Below are 20,796 nucleotides of genomic sequence, written 5' to 3'. Positions count from 1 at the left end.
CCATAGCCCCCCCCCCCCCTCCCCGTCTTACATCAGACGTCAAGAGCACTCCCACCATCACAAGTCGAGTGTCTTGCATTACAGTGCACCCCCTCACCTTGTGCTGCTGCTGGAAAGTGTAGGGTCTGGAGGAGGACCAGAGGAGCGTTGGCGTCAGCTGCCTGCGTCTGCCGAATTCTGAGACCAGGGAGGGGGTGCTGTGGCTGCCCAGAAAGGCTCTGGATCTGTAGGAGAAGTTCTGTTCTCCTCTCTGCTGCCAACCACTGAAACAAGGTGGGGGTGGTGTCGAGAGGGGTGCCGCAGTTGCAGGAAAGGTGCGAGGGCCACATGAAATGACCTGGTGGGCAACATGTTTGGCACATGTGCTTTAGTATGTTAGATTTTCCATCATGCACCAAAAGCATATGTTCTGGTTATCATTGCCTCTCACACAGTGATCTGATCATTAAAGCCAAACTCTGGACAAACAGCTAAATTCACAGATGAAATACATTTATGTAAATTATGTTTGCTGCTGAGATATTTGTAATTCTGTCAAGTAAGTCTGGTGATCCAGGGACCTTGGACAGACAGCAGAGCAATCGCTGCATTAGTCCAATATGCTGTTTGGATGTGGCAGCACATTGGTAAAGTTATCCACCTTCTCTCTTCTGTAAGCTTGTTCAGAAAGGGAAACTTACAGCATTGTGCAAAGTAATTGAGCCCCAAATAAGCGTAGAATATTGCCCCTTTTTCTTCCAGTGCCTCAAGGTATCAGAAGATGTCCATATCTCAGCAACTTCAGGGAATAATAATAGTAATATGTGAGATCTATATTTTATGTTTTTTCTTTCTTAGCCCTTTAACGTTCTGCTCCACCGTTTGGTAGAGAACATTTTGAGTCACACTAACTCATTGAAAAATGTGGACTTTAAAGGGTTAACAATTACATAGCTAGATAAAATAGTTTTAATGTCTGTCTGGAGTTTAACTTTAGCGGGTCAGTTTACCTTTAGCAAAATACCCCCTATGCAGATAAAGGTTGCCTCTAGATAAAAACAAACTGTGCAGCTCTGACTAGGGTTGAGTCATTTTTTAAATAGAAACAAAATACAGAAAAAAATTGACTTATAGGATGCGGCACTGCTCTATCACTAAGACTCCCACAGTGCCATCCAGTGATGGAGCCTTGGTAAATTTTTTGATACATAGGGTTGGGTAATGCTTTTGCTATAGGTAATTTATGTAGCTCATGAAGCCTGACTGGACTACTCCTTAAATGTTGTTAGGACATTGCTAAGTGAGGCCTAGTCATTACTGCTCACCTCCACTATCACAGACGTGAGCTCGCAGATGTTGAGCTCATAGTTATTGCATCAGGAAAGTGAAAGAGCATGTGAAAGGGTTTGAATCAGAGAAAAAGATTACTTTTGTGATGGAGGATGTGAGAAGTAATGACTAGGCCTCACTTAGCAATGTCCTAGCAACGTCCTGGTAGTATTCCAACCAGGCTTACTTAGTATAGTAAGGGCAATAGTGAACTTTAGTCGGAGCTTCACAGCTTGTTTTTTTTATTATCTACAAACACCCCTTACCTGCATTGACAGTTGTTTGTAAAGATGAACTAACCGTTTAAACTGGGCAGCTCAAAATGGATTTGACAGTTCAATTCTAATGACCTATATGCATTGTTGGAATACAAGCCCAGCCCTGATTAGCTCTAGTGTCATGGAGCTTACCAGGGTGGATAATAATTCTGCTTGCCCATACAACATTGTTTGGGTCTGCCAGTTGACCACTCAGGCCCAAGTACTGTCACAAGTGGAAATTCAAAGTCTTCCCCATACCAAAATAACATGCTCCATTTAAGCAATGGAGTGACTACTCTGACTGAGGAGGGGGAGAAGAAGTGTGTATGGGTGAGTATACCTTGCTGAGGGAAGGGCATTCTTTCAGTGTGCATTGTCACTTTTTGCTAAATGGGCAACACGACAGTGCCTCTTTAAGGCTGCATTTACACTTCAGCGTTTTGAATCGCAGGCAGTTTTTCCACGGTTCTGCTGGGATTTAAAAGCGCCGATGTGTGAATGACAAATCACAGGATTCGCGTTTAAAATGCAATTCATTTAAATGACACCTAAAGTCGTGGTGTGGGTCTGTTGCAATTGTCGTACGATAAATCGGGCGGCAATCACGGCGATCCTTATTACGGGAAGCATGTCACCCAAAAGTAGCTCCTGAACTTTTTTTGGGCGAAATGCTTACCACGATGTGGGTTGCCAAGATTGAAGAGCGATTTATTGCACGACAATCGCAGTAGACCCACACCACGGTTTTAGGCGTCATTCAAATGCAAGTCCAGTGATTTGTCATTCACATATTGGCGCTTTCAAATGGCGGCCAGAATCGCGCCAAATCTACCCGTGCTTCGAACCGCTTAAGTGTGTATGTTAGTGTACTGTACACACAACATTCTGGTATATTCTGTGTTCCTAACCCTCACAGCACATTTCCTTTTTATTCCTTGGCCTTATTATTTAATGTTTCACACTTTGCTGGTGTGAAAAGAACTTGTGCTATCCACCAACAAACCAGTTACTATGACAGTGTTAGATTTTACCGCTTTGTTATGTGTGTGTTTCTTTTTCATTCTTTTTTTTTTTTTGGCCTGATGCTTTACATCCGTTTTATTTATAGATCTGTCAGCTTCCTGAAAGAACAGATTATTAGATGTTGCCTAGTAAAGAGTGGCGATTAGATGATAGAAAGTTCATTTTAGGTTTCACAGAACGCAGAAGAACTTACTGTACTTTTCTGAACACGTACTGTAAATTTCTATCTCATTATTGTCTTTTCTGCTTCACCATTGCTCGATGATAGAAAAATTAATATGATATAAATTGTAAGAGCAAATGAATAAAAAAAAAAAAAAATTCTGACAAAATTACATTTTTCGTTAATGGGCTAAATGTTTTGGATGACCTTTTATTTATTTTCAAAATGCAATTTAATAAACGAAAGCTCTTCGTTTTTTTTTTTTTTTTCTTTTTCTTATTTTTTGTTTTACTCTTAAAGATTTTTTGACTGCTGGCTGCTCCAGCCTGATAACCTTTTATTATTTTGCAAGTTAAAAGCACTTATCATAGCTGGTACAAACAAGCTTATTGTGGAAATAATGGAAAATAAAGCCTTGACAAAAAAAAAAGAAAACATTGCTTGCATACCTTTTAGTTATGCTGCGAATGTAGTTTATATAAACAAGTTTGTTGTGAAAATTATGGATAATTAGAGCATGACATTGGATAACATTGCTTATGTAACCCCCCACCTAGTCCTGGAATCTGTGAGTCCTGTATTTGACACTTAATGCATTCTACCGTACTTGAAATCTCCTTTTGTTGGCAGCTAGAGAATAAATATTTCAAGGTATGGCTTAGACCAAATTTTGATTATAGACTAACGCCAAGGGTTTCTAATACCTATCAGGAACTACAGCAGCGTGATTGGTCTGCAACTCCATCCACCCCCTCCGACCGAAAGTCTCACCCTTTCTGCTGCATGCACACATTTATCATTCTTTGTGTTGCATTGTCCTTGATAATGATTGATAGTAATAAATTCCACATGGTAATCGAGACCCATCAAGAGGAAAAAAAGACCTGGGAACCCTTCAACTTCTTCTCTGAGCTGAATTATCAGTTTTTGGGAAGCTGGCATTTTAAAACTGCCAGTGCTGGAACATACAGTATCTAACAAAAGTGAGTACACCCCTCACATTTTTGTAACTATTTTTATTATATCTTTTCATGTGACAACACCAAAGAAATTACACTTTCTTACAATGTAAAGTAGTAGCTTGTATAACCGTGTAAATTTGCTGTCCCCTCAAAATAACTCAACACACAGCCATTAATGTCTAAACCACTTGCAACAAAAGTGAGTACACCCCTCAGTGAAAATGTCCAAATTGGGTCCAAAGTGTCAATATTTTGTGTGACCACCATTATTTTCCAGCACTGCCTTAAAGTGGAAGTAAACCCATGGATTTAAACAGTTAAAAATAAAAGGCATGCCGGGAATGCTAACTGCACATTGGCTGTGCTCTCAGCCAAACTATCAAACCATCCAATGGCTGGTGTCATAACGAATCACATGTGCAGCACCATAGCAGTTGAAGATTAAACAGAGGCAAAGATGGCAGCTTCCTTGGCTGAAATCCATAGGGGAGTTTACTTCCACTTTAACCCTCTTGGTCATTCCCAGGTTGCCATTGGAGTCCTCCACCTTCCGTTTGAGGATGCCCCACAGATGCTCAATAGGGTTTAGGTCTGGAGAAATGATTGACCAGTCCATCACCTTTACCCTCAGCTTCTTAAGCAAGGCAGTGGTAGTCATGGAGGTGTGTTTGGGGTCATTATGTTGGAATACTGCCCTGCGGCCCAATCTCCGAAGGGAGGGGGATCATTCTCTGCTTCAAAATGTTACAGTACATATTGGCATTCATGGTACCTTCAATGAACTGTAGTTCCCCAATGCCAGCAGCACTCATGCAGCCCCAGACAATGACACTCCCACCACCATGCTTGACTGTAGGCAAGACACCCTTGTCTTTGTACTCCTTATCTGGTTGCCACCACATACGCTTGACACCATCTAAACCAAATACATTTATCTTGATCTCATCAGACCACAGGGCATGGTTGCAGTAATCCATGCCAAGTCTGCTTGTCTTCAGCAAACTGTTTGCAGGCTTTCTTGGGAATCATCTTTAAAAGAGGCTTCCTTCTGGGTTGACAGCCATGCAGACCAATTTGATGCAGTGTGCGGCGTACGGTCTGAGCATTGACAGGCTGACCCCCACACCTTCAACGTCTATATCCCAAAGACAACCTCTGGATATGATGCTGAGCATGTGCACTCAACTTCTTTGGTTGACCATGGCAAGGCCTGTTCTGAGTGGAACCTGTCCTGTTAAACGGCTGTATGGTCTTGGCCACCATGCTGCAGCTCAGTTTCAGGGGTGTACTCACTTTTGTCGCCAGCGGTTTAGACATTAATGGCTGTGTGTTGAGTTATTTTGAGGGAACAGCAAATTTACACTGTTATACAAGCTGTACACTCCCTTATTTGCACTTTTTCTGCAGTGTTGTCACATGAAAAGATATAATAATATATTTGCAAAAAAATTTGAGAGGTGTACTCACTTTTGTAAGATACCGTGTATATATTATATATATATATATATATATAGATATATATATATATATATAGATATATATAGATATATATATATAGATATATACAGTGGATATAAAAAGTCTATACACCCCTGTTTAAAATGCCAGGTTTCTGTGATGAATAAAAATGAGACAAAGATAAATCATCGTTAGGTGGAGGGAAGTAAAAATATCATAAAAGCATAATAATATGGTTGCACGTAAGCCCCTAAACAAGTGCTTTGTTGAAGCACCTTTTGATATTATTACAGCGCACAGTCTTTTTGGGTATGAGTCTATCAGCATGGCATCTTGACTTCTCTCTCTTCTTTGCTACAAAAACACTCCAAATCCTTCAGATTGCGAGGGCATCTCCTGTGCACAGCCCTCTTCAGATCACCCCACAGATTTTCAATCTGATTCAGGTCTGGCTGGGCTATTCTAAAACTTTAATCTTCTTCTGGTGAAGCCATTCCTTTGTTGATTTGGATGTATGCTTTGAGTCATGGTCATGATGAAAGATGAAGTTCCTCTTCATGTTCAGATTTCTAGCAGAAGCCTGAAGGTTTTGTGCCAATATTGACTGGTATTTGGAACTGTCCATAATTCCCCCTACCTTGACTAAGGCCTCTGTTCCAGCTGAAGAAAAACGGCCCCAAAGCATGATGCTGTCACCACCATGCTTCACTGGTGGGTATGGTGTTCTTTTGGTGATGTGCAGTGTTGTTTTTGCACAAAACATATCTTTTGGAATTGTGGCCAAAAAGTTTAACCTTGGTTTCATCAGACCATACCACATTTTCCAACATGCTTTTTGAAGACTTCAGATGTGTTTTTGCAACATATAGCCGGATTTGGATGTTTTTCTTTGTACACACGATCAGAATTCCGGCCAGAAAAAGACAGATGAGAGCTTTTCATCGGAAAATGCGACCGTGTGTAGGCTGCATCAGAATTTAGCTGTCCAAATTTCCGCCAGGCAAAAATTGATAGCATGTTCTCAATTTTCCAGACGGAAAAACTTTCTATCGGAAATTCCGATCGTCTGTATGCAATTCCGACATGCCAAAAATCACGCATGCTCAGATTCAACTACGAGACAGAACCTATTGGCTACTGGCTATTGAACTTCCTTTTTCGAGTCCCGTTGTATGCATTCTAAATGATCAGAATTTGGTGTGACTGTGTGTAGGCAAGACAGCTTGAGCGGTATTCTGTCGGGAAAACCATCAGAGCTTTTTCTGACGAGATTTCCGCGTGTACGCGGCATAAGAAAAGGCTTGCCACTCTACCCCATAGCCCAGACATATGAAGAATATGGGAGATTGTTGTCACATGTACCACACAGCCAGTACTTGCCAGATATTCCTGCAACTCCTTTAATGTTGCTATGGGCCTCTTGGCAGCCTCCCTGACCAGTTTTCTCTTCTCGTCTTTTCATCAATTTTGGAGGGACGTCCAGTTCTTGGTAATGTCACTGTTGTGCCATATTTTCTACACTTGATGATGACCATCTTCCATGTTATATCTAATGCCTTGGAAATTCTTTTGTATCCTTCTCCTGACTGATATATTTTAACAATGAGATCCCTCTGATGCTTTGGAAGCTCTCTGCAGCCCATGGATTTTGCTGTAGGATGCAACAAAGAAATGTCAGGAAAGACCTACTAGAACAGCTGAACTTTATTTGGGGTTAATCAGAGGCACGTTAAAAGATGGCAGGTGTGTACGGACTCCTAACATGAGTTTGAATGTGATTGCTTAATTCTGAAAATGGCTAAATCACCACTTATATGAGGGTGTGCACACTTATGCAACCTCTTTATTTTAGTTTTTTGTTTTTACTTTCCACCCCTAAAAGATTTCAGTTTGTTTTTCAATTGAGTTGTACAGTTTATAGGTCACATTAAACACATTGGTAAAAGTTCTGAAATGATTTCTCTTTGTCTCATTTTTTTTACATCATAGAAACCTGACATTTTTTTTTTTTTTTTTTCCATAAAGATTTTATTAAGGTTATAACATAGGCAGGTACAAACATGCATAAGCAAAACAGGTTTAGCGTACAATACAAGTCAAGGCAAGACTTACGGAAGGGCGGGAGATATCTCCTGGGTAAACCCAGAAATAGGTATGGGGGGAAGGGGTCCGTTCCAACTTTCTTTTAGGGCACACAACTCAAGGGTACAGGCGATAGGAGAGGGAAGCCGGACGGCAACCAGTACACGTCCAAACCTCCTAATGGTAGGTGTGCAGGAGGAAAGGGTCAATTATGGCGGGAACGGTACAGCCGGGTAGGAGGGAGAGGGAAAAAGAGAGGAAAAAAGAGAGGAAAGGGGAAGGAAAGAGAGGGGAAGACATGACAGGAAGGGAAATAAAGAGGAAGAGAAAAAGGAGAGGGAGGGGGAAAAAGAAGGTAGAGGAAAGAGAAGGGGGGGGGGTGTAGCCCCACGGCAAGGATCAATCGGGGGGGGAGCAAGGGAAGGATTCAGAAGCCCGGGAAAGGGTTTAGGCACTAGAGGAGGGAACGTGTTGTTTGAACTCTGCGGTAGTGGTAAAGTGCGTCCAGCAGGCCCAGGTGATCGAAAATTTCTCTGTCTTTTCCTGCGCAATATGGATCAGTTCTTCCATGTCACCAATCCCGGAGATAGTGGCAAACCACTCACCCAGAGTTGGGGTGTGCGTGGTCCGCCAATGCCTGGGGATGCACAACCTTGCGGCGTTGACCATGTGCATAGCTAGCGATTTAAAGTAGGTTTTTTTGGACAGTGACGTGTGATGGAGAAGAAACTGCCCCGGCGTAAAGTCTAGGTTATAGGTGGTAACTGACAGGATAAGTCTGTGGACTTCCCTCCAAAATAGTTGGAGGCATGGGCAAGTCCACCAGATGTGAATCATCGTTCCAATATCAGCATTGCATCTCCAACAGGTATTTGGGACGGTGGGGGAAAACTTGTGGAGGCGAGAAGGGGTCCTATACCATCGCGTGAGGATTTTATATCCATTCTCTTGGACAGCGACATTCAGCGAGCCACCGTGTGCATATTCGTGAATTCTCGTCCAATCTCCGGGTGACAGGGAAGTATCTAGTTCCCTATGCCAGGAGGATTGTGATGGGGAGAGGTCTAGGACTCCTGGGTCCGAAATGAGAGCATACAAGAGAGAGATAAGATGCTGCTTAGGTATCTTGCGATTGCACAAGTCCTCAAAGGGGGTGAGTCGTCTCGTCCAGCAATTAGGCATACCTCGGGTGGAAAGAAAGTGGCGAATCTGCCGATACGTCCAGAATGGAAAAGAGGAGGACTTGGAGAGGCTCTCGAGATTGGCATGAGAGGCAACCTTACCCCCTGGGTAGAAATGAGAGGCCAGAACGTCCTCGAAAGGCCATTCTCGCCGAAGAAATGAGGGTGAATTGCCAGGGGGGAAATCCGGATTGCCTCGTAGCGTGGTCAAGGGGCCCGGGGTCGGAGCAAAACCTAATCCAGCTGGGAGTTTCTTGAGAAGTAACAGGGAGGTGTGGATAAATGGGTGTCTGGCCAGCGCCAGGGGCCATTGTGACTGGGTCAACCAGGGAAGAAGGTGGATAGGTATAGGAGAAAAGGCATTTTCCAAAGAAACCCAAAGTTTATCGCGGGAGTGGATGTTCCAGTCTGCTATTCTAGTAAGATGGCAGGCAACATAGTATTTATAAAGGTCCGGGAGGGCAATACCACCTTTTGACTTGGGTAGCGTGAGGCGGGCATATTTAATCCTCGGGGGCGAACCTTTCCATAAGAAGGTAGAGCACATCTGTCGATAAGATAAGAAGAAAGAATGAGGCAGGGCTATAGGGATGGTTTGGAATAGGTAAAGGAAGCGAGGTAGTACAATCATTTTAATCAGGGCCGCCCTACCAAACCATGACACGTTTAAGTGTTGCCAATCTTTGAGATAGTTTTGGGTTTGGATCAGAGTGGCGTGAAAGTTGAGAGAGTAAAGGTCCGGGAGGTGTTGCGGGAGTTTAATACCTAAGTAGGGGATCGCAGTCCGTTCCCATTTAAAGGGAAAGGCGTCCTGACAGTGGGTGACTTCGGAAGGGGGCAGGGTGACATTTAACGCCTGCGATTTGGTATAATTAATTTTGAGGTTGGAGATTCTCCCAAAGGTCTCAAGGTCTTGGAGTAAGGAGGGCAGGGAGGTAAGCGGGGACGTCAGGGAGAGCAAAACGTCATCAGCGAACGCGGAGACCTTATATTCCCTGTCCCCCACCACCACCCCCCTGATATCAGGGTTTGTCCTGAGTTTATTTAAGAGGGGTTCCAGAGTAAGGATATAAATTAGGGGGGAGAGGGGGCAGCCTTGGCGGGTGCCATTGGTGATGGGGAAGGCGTTCGATAGGTGGCCATTTACTCTCACCGCCGCAGTGGGGGCGGAATACAGTGCCATAATGGAAGCTAGCATGCGGTCCCCCAGTCCCAAGGACGTCAGGACCGCCCGCATGTAGTCCCAGGCCACTCTATCGAACGCCTTCTCAGCGTCAAGGGAGAGCAGAAAGCCCTGGGTCTTGGACGAGGTGAGCCAGTGGTGTAGATTTAAAGCGCGGATGGTGCCGTCTCTGGCTTCCCTACCCGGGACAAAACCCACCTGGTCGTTAGGGATGAGGTCAGGAATCAGGGGCAGCAGTCTGTTGGCAAGAATCTTCGCATAGATTTTTATGTCAACGTTTAGTAGCGAGATCGGTCTATAGCTAGACGGTAGAAGGGGGTCCTTGCCTTCCTTCGGTATTACCGAAATGTGAGCTCTCAACATCTCACCCGGTTGCGCAGACGGATCAGCTAAGGCATCGAACGTGTGGAGTAGGTTAGGGGAAAGGACCTCTTGGAAAGTCTTATAGTATTGAAGGGAGAACCCATCAGGACCCGGGCTTTTACCAACTTTCATTTGTTTAAGGGCAGTGTCTAGTTCAAGGGGTGAAAACCGCGCCTCTAGAGACTGTACACATTGGGGGGGGATAGATTTAGGGCCATAGAGGGAAAGAAATTCTGAAATAAGGGCATTGTGAGCATCACTCGTAGTCTGGGACTGTCGGGGCGGTCGGAGGTTGTAAAGTTTGGTATAAAAGGCTTCAAATTCCTTTGCGATATCAGCATTCTTAGTCAGTAGGGGGCCCTTAGAGGACCGTAGGTTGTGTACAGCGGGGGACAGTTTGGCAGACTGGACAGAGCGCGCCAAGAGGCGGCCACATTTGTTGCCATGTTCATAAAAGATTCGTTGGCCAAGAATATATCGCCTCTTAGCACGTCTGCCCAACTCCTCCGCGATTAAAGTGCGAGTGTGGATCAGGTCTTGAAGGGTGGATTGGGCCTGAGATTGTTTGTGGGCGAGTTCGAGCAAGTTCAGCCGTTGCATAAGGGAAGATACACGTTCCTGGTGAAGTTTTTTGGCCTGCGAGGACAAGGCCAACAGCTCTCCCCGGATCACACATTTGTGCGCCTCCCATAGGGTAATCGGGGAGATCACCGAGCCCGAGTTCTCCTGAAAGTAAAGCTGCAAACGAGTGCGAATGCGTTCTAGGGCGAGAGAGTCTTTAACAGTGGACGGGTTGAACCGCCAGATTTTTGTCCTAGGACTAGATTCGGGGAAAGATAGTGTAAGCGTGATAGGATGGTGGTCAGAGAGGAACATGGGTTCAATGGAGGAGTGGTGCAGGAAGGGAAGGTCAGCTTGGGATAGGAAGAAAAAGTCAATTCTAGAATATTTTTGGTGGGGGGCCGAGAAGTAAGTGTAGTCTTTAGTCGAGGGATAAAGGGTGCGCCACGCGTCGTGGAGGGACAGGGCTTGTAGCTGGGATTTGATCTGGCGCAAGGCCTTGTAGGGCAACGATGAGGTTCCGGAAGACGTATCTAGAAGAGGGTTTAGGGGTACATTAAAATCCCCCGCCAGAAGGAGCATTCCGTTCTGGAAGGAGGATAGAAGGGCACAAGTTTTGCGGAAAAAGGTAACCTGGTGCTCATTGGGGCAATAGATATTGGCTAACGTGATTGGCGTAGACGCATAAGTACCTTTGAGAAAGACATACCTGCCCTCAGGGTCCACCAGGGAGTCAGTCAAATGGAAATTGGCATGCTTGGAGATAAGGACAGAAACGCCCTTTGATTTCGCTACAGGATTGGTGGCATGGAAGGCAGACCGGTATACGTGGTTAGACAGTTTCGGAATGGCATCAGAGCGGAAATGCGTCTCCTGCAAAAAAATAAAGTGAGCCTTAAATTTGGTTAAAGATGAGAGCACCTGGGACCTCTTTTCCGGTAAGTTCAGACCCTTCACGTTAAGGGATACACATTTCAACTGTAGAGGGCTACTAATCGGGGGAGAGGGCTGCATCGTTAGAGGCAGGTGGAAGCAAGACCCGTACTCGGGAGCAGTAGGAGTAGGGATCTAGATGGGGTAGGGATAGAGGGGGGGGCTACACCCCAAAAAGAAGGCGGATAAAAAAGGGCAGGAAGGAGAGGGAAGAGAAAGGGAAGGGAGAGGGTTTAGAAAGGCGAGAGCGAGAGAGAGGGCCGGGGAGGGACAGAAGAGAAGACAAAGAGGGTCGAGAGGGGAAGGAAGAGCTGGGAAAGAAGCAAGGGGAGGAGACAAGGGTGGGGATCCGGAGGGGGGATAACCAGAGGTAGGGTTAGACCAGCTACCCACCTAAAGGGGTGGAGGGGGGATTCCGGTATGTCAGCTTGGTCTTCAGGGAGACCGCTGTGTGGGGAGTGTAAAACTGGCGGGGATCGCAGGATGGCCGCGTCCCGGGGGGGAAAGCGGAGGTGAAGGGGGCTCCACCTATGGCAAGGTGGGCCCGAGCGTAGTGGGGAGCCTACCAAAAACAAAAAAGAAGGGGGGGAGATCTTAAGGGAGGACCACATATGAAGACAACATGAACAAGCTGTGAACACAATATCATGTAAAAATTGCTAACAAAACATGAAAGAGAATATAACTAACATTCAAGCAGCTTAGATCGCCGTTCAAATTGAGCACAAAACAGAAAAGCCGGAAGTCGGCCAAGAAAAAGGAAGTCCGTGCACCAGCCAGTAAAAGGGGATGTGGGGGAAAAAAAAAAAAAAAAAAAAAAAAAAAAAGGGGGGGGGGGGGACTGGGGGGGAGAGAGCCCCCACAACACCCCCCCCCCTTGGTGCAATGGCCCCATCCAGAGGGTAAGGTACACGCCAGGATGCATCCATTAGAGAGTTTCTCCAGAGAGAGCTCAGCAGATAGAGGCGTTCAGGGTCCACATGTTGCCAGGTATAATGATGAGTGCAAATGGAGAGATCGCAGGACAGCCAGCAGCTGGTAGGTAGGGAGGCGCAGGTTACAGTTCCTCGGGAGACGAGAGAGGCTTCGTGTCACAGGTTCTTGGAAGGGGTGTGAACGGCAGAGTACAGCGAACGAATCCATCGCAGGAACATTGTGTAGTAAGTCTATCGCCGGGAGCTATGCGTGGAGAGGAGGCGGAAGCACGGCGAAGTCAATGCAGGTAAGGTCTCCACTGCGCACTATACGAAGGGAACGCCGTCCCTAGCGACATTTACGCTGTGGGTCAATCCATTCAACCCTTCCGATTTCCGAAGGGTCGAAACGAAGGGTCAGAACGAGTCGGCAGTAGTAGCAAGCAACGGGCACACAGTAACCAGAACGGTGATCCGCACGGGTGGAGTCGTCCGGAGGGGCTAAAGAGCAACTTCGAGGATAGGCATCAGGGCAGAGGACGAAGGGATCCTGTGGGGGAAACAACCCGGGCCGGTAGTGAGAACGGAAGGGGGGGTAGAGGGAGAGTCAGGGTAGGTCCCGGGGGAGGAGGGGTGGAGAGGCTGGTGTGGTACTCACGGACGGCAGATCTACGGCAACAACATAGTTCCTCATTCCACCAAATCTTCGCCTCTCATTAACGAAGGAGAGGGGCTGCGCTGACGTGAGTCGCGACGTACCGGGCGGGCATTCGGCGACATCGGTCCAGGTCTGCGACGACGGGATCGCTGACGAGCTGCTTTCGGTGAAGGATTGAGCGTCACCGGCCTCCAAGGTTCAGCTGGGAAGAAGATGGAATACCAGTCCGGAAGTTCAACAAAGGGGAGATCAAGTTGAGCACAAAAAGCCGGCAGGTCTTCAGGCGTTCGGAGGAGCGCCGAGCGCCCCCTGGAGGATGCGGATAGGCCAAAGGGGAATCTCCAACGATATTGGATGTTCCTGGTACGCAGGGCTTCCAGTAATGGTCGCAGTGCCTTCCTGTTCTGGAGGGTAATTTGCGAAAGGTCCTGGAACAGCTTCACTTCAGTGCCATTAAACAGTACACGGCCTCTCAACCGCGCCTTGCGGAGTATTTCTTCCTTGAGTGGGAAATTCACAAGGAAACAAATTATGTCTCTGGGGGGCTCAGAGTCTCTGGGTGGAGGACGGAGGGCACGATGCGCCCTTTCCATGTCTATGGGGGAGTCTGCCGGCCGCTCCATGAGGTCGTTAAAGATGGCGCATAGTGTTGGCTGTATGGCGTCAGTTTCAACGGATTCGGGGATCCCCCGTACCCGAATATTGTGCCGGCGGCCCCGATTGTCGAGGTCCTCGACATGCCTGTGAAGCTCAAAGACTTGGGCAAGTTGGGAATCGTAGGCAGACTGCACCTGGCGAATGGCGGCAGCGTGCGTCTGTGTGGTCTGTTCCACGTTGTCCATGCGGTGGGCCACCGCAAGGATGTCGGCTTTAAGATCAGCAATCGCCGCTGTCACTGTGCATTTAATGTCCTGCGCCACCTTCTCCAGATCCAGGAGGCTCGGTGGATGGGACCCTCCGGCCGCAGACAGGGATGCTCCAGGCATGGTAGCAGGTGATAGTTCGTCAGGCGAGGCCGGGGCTTGGGCCTGTAGAAGCACGCGGGCCTGGTATTTCTGGGACCGAAAGATCTCCGGAATGTTCCTCCCTTGAGGGGTCTGGAGATCCTTAGGGGTGCGGGAGACGGACGAGCTTCTGGTGGATCTGTGCATAGCAGGGAAGGGTGGTAGGCTCCCGTATGTGCAGCTAAAACGTCCCCGGAATGCGGGAGCTCCCAAGTTAAGCAGCCATCTCGGTCTCCGTCCAGGCCACGCCCCAGAAACCTGACATTTTAACAGGGGTGTGTGGACTTTTTATATCCACCCTGTGGATTTTCTTTTTGACATCACCAGTCAGTGTCCCTGATCACTGCCCCACCCATTATATAATAACGCTGTACTGCACTGGTGACAGTATGTAAAAAAAACATTGAAAACATTTTATTTAATCTTTAATTTTATTTAAACTTCATTTTATTATAATCTCTTCATTTTCCCAAAAATTATGAAAAAAGGGGTCATTTGGGGGATATGTGTGCTGTCTTGGCATTTTTGGACCCCCAAGAAATTAGATAGGCTGTCAGTACATCAGGATTGCTCGATCTCCAGATATATACCATAGTTTATGGACTGTAACTTTCTTGCAGAATAAATAAAATACACTTTTGGGTTATGTTCAGCAAAAAAAGTAGCCAAATACATTTTGGCCTAAATTTATGAAGAATGATTATTTGTCAAATGTTATAACCAAAACACATTTTTTTTTTAAAAAGTGTTGCATGACTGCGCAATTGTCATTCAGTGTGATCGCACTGAAAGCTAAAAATTGGCCTCAGCAGAAAGGGGGTGGAAGTGCCCAGTATTAAACTGGCTAAGCTTTAAAAGAAATCAGTGCCTTACCTACTTTCAAACTTAAAGGAGGCTGGATTATGTTTGGGGGCTGCTTTGCTACTGCATCTGGTACGAGGTAGCTTGAATCTTTGCAGGATACAATGAAATCTTAAGACTGAAGAAATGACAGGCATACCCCACTTTTAAGTACACAATGGGGTTTATTTACTAAAGCTGGAAAGTGCAAAATCAGGCTCACTTCTGCATCGAAACCAATGAGCTTCTAACCCCAGCTTGTTCAATTCAGTTTTGGTAATAAAAGCTGGAAGCTCATTGGTTTCTATGCAGAAGGGAGCCTGATTTTGCACTTTCCAGCTTTAGTAAATAAACCCCATTGTGTACTTAAAAGTGGGGTATGCCTGTATGTAGCAAAACATACTGCCCGGTGTCAGAAAGTTCTACTGAAGTCACAGGTCATCAGTCCTTCAGCAGGATAATGACTCAAAATACATAGCTAAAAGCACCCTAGAATGGCTAACAACAAAACACTGGACTACTCCATCAAGGGTTGTGCTCCAGAGTATCACCGCATCAATAAGTTCATTAGGAAATGTCCACTGCCAGAGGAAGAAGAGCGCAAAAACGACTTGTGATGTCATCAGACTAAATGCCTTTCACCTGGGCGCCTTCAGTTATATTCAGCAGGGGATCTGTGAGCTGATTGGAGCAGAGCAGGGCAAATGACAGGTCCGTGTTTATGCAGAACAGACACTGACAGACCCCGCTCTGCTCAATGGACAAGAGCAAACGGACTCTGCTGTCCATTTACACCGGCTGCCTCCGATCTGGTCTACCCAAACGGAAGAGGATGTAGTCCTCCTCCATTTTTTATTAGCAGGCCTGATTGGACCCAGAGGTAAATGGTTTTAAACGGACACAAGTTCAGGTCCATAGCAGTGCATGAACTTTCCAATGAGGTCCAACTGAAAAACTGCCAGGCAGACCTGATTGGATGGCCCTGAAGACATCTGAAAAAAAGCTCCAATGGTGGTGGGGATGGCACGCACGGCGTTGGGGTTAAACTTTCGTTGTTAAGAACAATGCTAGGTTCCTGCCCTCTGCAAATAGCTATGTAGGCCTGGAAAATGGAAGCATTAGAGTCTGTGTGCTACTTTGTAGTAGAAAACATCTTTCAGTAGTTGAAATGTATATGCACGTGAACATTTACTGAGCTTAAGCGGTAATAAGCCCAGAAGTACACATTTCTTATTGCAGCTTACCATTTTTTACATGTAATGGTTACATTCATTTTCTTTTTTAGACTTTTTTTCTTCTATTTTTGTCTGGTGATCTGACCAGTAAGTATGTTTTTCAAAAGTATAAACTCTCCAGCAGAATGTATCAGTTACAGAAATGAGACAAACCATTAAACACTAGCAGGGATGCTTACAATGATCCGCTTTTATTTATGTAAAATCTTTGTCCCAAAAAGGAAAAAAAAAAAAAAAACATTTTACTGCATATAAGCATTAGCTGGAGTTTGGTTTCAATCTGTTAACCTTCCTAGCGGTATTCCCGAGTCTGGCTCGGGTTGGGATTTTCATTACAAGAGCGGTAACCCCGAGCCAGACTCGGGTTTGCACCGCTCGATGCAGGGGAGGACACAGGGATCGTTACTTACCTTGTCCCCTGGATCCAGCGATGTCCGCCCCGCTGTGTGATCGAGCCGTCCTGCGCTCGATTCACAGTGCCGAATGCCGCCGAGCTCCGTTCCCTGCGACGTTACGACGCACGGGAGCGGAGAACGGCGGCAAATTCAAAAAAGTTAAAACACACTAAACACACACAGCACTGTAATCTTACAGATTACAGTGCTGTATTAATAAATACACACACCCTTTGTCCCTAGTGGTTTGTGCAATGCCCTGAATGCACTTTTATATTATAAATACTGTTTTTTACTGCTTGGAATTTGGAGATTGTCCATAGCAACCAAAACATGTCCCTTTTTCAGTTTTTTGGGGATTTGATTACATTATTGAATAATTTTTATTATTCTTTATTATATTATAAACTTTATCATACCCGGAATGTCCACTAGACTCTGGTTTGAAGAGATTTCAGAGCGTTATTCCTAAGAATTACAGGACTACAAAATAAAAGCCAGATTTCCATGCCAAATAATTGTACCGCTTTCAGCACCTTATTCCAGACTGAATCATACCGCCAGGGAGGTTAATGTATCTAAATCTTCTAGTCCAGTGATTCTCAACCAGGGTTCCGTGGAACCATAGGGTTCCTCCAAAGGTTGCTAAGGGTTCCTTCAGCATTGGGCAATTTCTGCCTCTCAGATAAGTTCCCACTGACACCATTGATCTTTTTAGCTATCTGTAAGGAGGTAATTCTTCCCAATGACCACAAGTGTAAGGACCATTCTTCATACTGACCATCACACTAATGTATCATGAGTTGTAGATTTCAAATTTTTAGAAGGGGTCCCCTGAGAATGGAGAACTATTTCAAGGGTTCTTCTGTGTTGAAAAGGTTGAGAGGCTGTTCTAGTACATCTAACACTTACCTACCCCCCCCCCCCCCCCCCGAACGCGCCAATTCTGCTGTCCAAAGGTGCTTCCTGTGCTCATTCAGCCAGAGTGTAGGCACTTTAATACAGGAGGTATGTTACTATCTGGATCACTAGGTGAAAACGGGGGAAAGCCTAAAAAACAAAACTAATACAGAAACCACATCTAAAGAATGGTAAACTGCAATATATGACATTTTTGGTTTTAGGATTAGTACCACTTTGGTAAGTAAGCTGAATTGAATCTGTGTTCACTTTGAATATCCAATCATGCACAAGGAAAATAAGTTAAAAAAAAAAGTTTGCTTACAGATGATTGGATGACAGAAATAACCAAGGCTTCACCATATTTACTCAGCTCAGTGAATATTCCCTTTGCTAAGTGAACAGTTGCTGCTCCTTTAGCAAATTAACCTCACTGTCTGGAAAAATGCATTGGAATTATACATTTGTTGAAGGGCTTTCTTCTTTTTGATTTCTTAATTTGTGAAACAATTTCATGAACATGGTGACTTGTATGTATTCAGGAGCAAGATTTCGTTTTACTTTATTAGTACTGGAAAAAATAAAACACACACACAAGCCATTATATCTGCTTGCCCATATATCTATGAGTATGATCACCCAACCGCCAGCATTTTCCAACGCGTGTTATTTAACGTAAAAGACCAAGGCAGACAAAACATATTGAAACAAATTTAGCTAAATTCAAATTCACATCTGCTCAGTTGGGTAGATAATCTTATTGTATACCGCCATCTAGTGGCAGTTTGTGAAAATATAGATATTTTTGCTTACAACTCACAATACTTCTCAAAAACCCAAATAGCTACTATAGAACCCATAGATAAACAGGACCTTTTAAAGAGCATTAAAAAGCAATTTAATCTGGGAGCCTAGCTAAGCAGTGCTGACAGTAATGTAGTCATGGTGGTTCTGGTTGAAGAGCCCTGCTTAGGTAAAGAATGATCAGACTTCACATTTGCTTGCATGATAAATAGTCCAAATAATCTGTACGGTATACATGTAATAGAAAAAATAACATAACATTTGCTTGGAATAGAATTTGTCAAATGAGTAAAGTTCCCTGCCAAAGGATATGATGACCAAAGAAGATTTTCAAAAAAGAATTTAAACATTGAGGGAGGCCATGAGATTGAGGTAAGTATGCACCTGGGTAGGAAAAAAAAAAAAGAATAAGATGCCCTGTACACACGGTCGGACTTTCTGACGGGAAAATGTGCAATCGGATCGTGTTGTCGGAAAATCCGATCGTGTGTGGGCTCCATCTTACTTTTCCCGTCGGAATTTCCGACACACAAAGTTTGAGAGCAGGATCTAAAAATTTTCTGAAAACAAAATCCGATCGTTTAAATTCCGATTGTGTGTAGACAATTCCGTCGGACAAAGTGGCACACATGCTCAGAATAAATTACGAGAAGAACGCTATTGGCTATCGGCCTCTTTATAGTCCCGTCGTACGCGTTCTACGTGACCACGCTCTAAACGATCGGATTTTCCGACAACTTTGTGCGACCGTGTGTATGCAAGACAAGTTTGGGCCAAAATCCTTCGGAAAAAATCAGACGGATTTGTCGTCGGAATTTCCGACCATGTGTATGGGGCATGAAAAGCACATCGACATTAACAGACATGATAGCCAGATGATTGTCTGTCCATACAATTAGTACATTTTTGTTCATCTGGCCATCATGTAAAAGATTTTTGACAGATCATACATAAGATCCTAATTAGCCAATGTGGAGGACACTTTAATTCTAATTAGTCAGCTCATAAAACAAGCATTTTAAAATATTTAATTGATGACACTACATATCATTGAAATGAGCCCTTGGTTATAATTGAGGCACTTCATCCATACTTGCTAACGTGATTGATTTGAGCATCTTTTAATATCGTAGTGTTATAGTTGTGTCTTTCAAAGTAAGAGTCTCATAAGTGATTGTTAAGATTTTCTACCATGTCTGTGTAATTGGTAAAGATTTTTTCCATAGAAGAAAGGTGATCCTTTCACTGTGCATTCAGAAGAGGCAAAAAGTCAGGATGATCATCCATTTCTGGGGCTAGCCGTACCCTACTATGACCTTTACTATTTGTAGACTTGTTTTCTATATACTATTTCCCAGATCTGAAGGTGTCCCTATATCATGGCAAAGCATGCTTATATTATATTGTAAAGCGCCACGCAAACAGTTGGTACTATATAAATTCTGTATATTATTAATAATAATAATTAATGACATAAGTCGTCTGATTTTCATTGTTTTCGATTGCAGAACATGGACACTGTGTGGAACACCTGAGTATCTTGCACCTGAAGTCATTCAGAGTAAAGGCCATGGAAGAGCAGTGGACTGGTGGGCTTTAGGCATTCTAATATTTGAAATGTTGTCTGGGTGAGTATTGGTTTTCTTTACTGATTATGCCGGGAACAACCTAAAGACATTTTTTCAATGCATTATGTTATGAAACAACTAAAAACTTTTTTCCAAAATACTGTGCTTCATTTATCCATTGAAATATTACATCAAACAAATAAATCTATCAGTGGCGGCTGGTGCTCAAAATTTTCAAATCATTTTCAAATCATCAATTGCAGCCACTGTGCCCATCAAATGCTGCCACTGTGCCCATCAAATGCTGCCACTGTGCCCATCAAATGCTGCCACTGTGCCCTCAAATGCTGCCACTGTGCCCTCACATTCTGCCACTGTGCCCTCAAATGCTGCCACTGTGCCCATCAAACACAGCCACTGTGCACATCAAACACAGCCACTGTGCCCTCAAATGCTGCCACTGTGCCATCAGAGGGGTGGCGGTGGACGTGGTATACTTGGATTTTGCAAAAGCGTTCGATACAGTTCCCCACACACGGCTCATGTGTAAGGTAAAGTCTACAGGTTTGGAAATATCAGTTTGTAAATGGATAGAAAATTGGCTAAAAGACAGAATTCAGAGAGTAGTGATTAATGATTCTTACTCTGAATGGTCTAAGGTTATCAGTGGTGTACCCCAAGGTTCAGTGCTGGAACCCTTACTTTTTAACATCTTTATAAATGATATTGGGTCTGGGATCAAAAGTAACATTTCTGTCTTTGCAGATGACACCAAGATATGCAGTGGAATAACGTCCTTACAGGATGTCTCCAATTTACAAGCCGACCTCAATACACTGTCTAATTGGGCGACTATGTGGCAGATGAGGTTTAATGTTGATAAATGTAAAGTTATGCACTTGGGGGCTAAGAATATGCATGCATCATACATGCTAGGGGGAGTACAACTGGGGGGATCCATAGTGGAGAAGGATCTGGGGGTTTTGGTAGATCATAAGCTC

At 44.7% G+C, this 20,796-nt stretch overlaps 1 protein-coding gene across 1 annotated transcript in view; it reads left to right on the top strand.

The window, feature by feature from the left end:
* Positions 1-20,796, top strand: part of PRKX (protein kinase cAMP-dependent X-linked catalytic subunit) — a 242,877-nt gene that overhangs the window by 190,355 nt on the left and 31,726 nt on the right. The window contains exon 4 of the mRNA XM_077480816.1: positions 19,736-19,855. Within this exon, the coding sequence (XP_077336942.1) occupies positions 19,736-19,855 (120 nt within the window). The remainder of the gene's footprint in view (positions 1-19,735; positions 19,856-20,796) is intronic.

The sequence above is a fragment of the Lithobates pipiens genome, unplaced genomic scaffold (assembly GCF_037356315.1).
Source record: "Lithobates pipiens isolate NorthernLeopardFrog02 unplaced genomic scaffold, aLitPip1_a1.2 Scaffold_16, whole genome shotgun sequence".
NCBI classification, from domain to species: domain Eukaryota; kingdom Metazoa; phylum Chordata; class Amphibia; order Anura; family Ranidae; genus Lithobates; species Lithobates pipiens.
The sequence above is the reverse complement of the archived record's forward strand: the minus strand, read 5'-3'. Positions and strand labels throughout refer to the sequence as shown.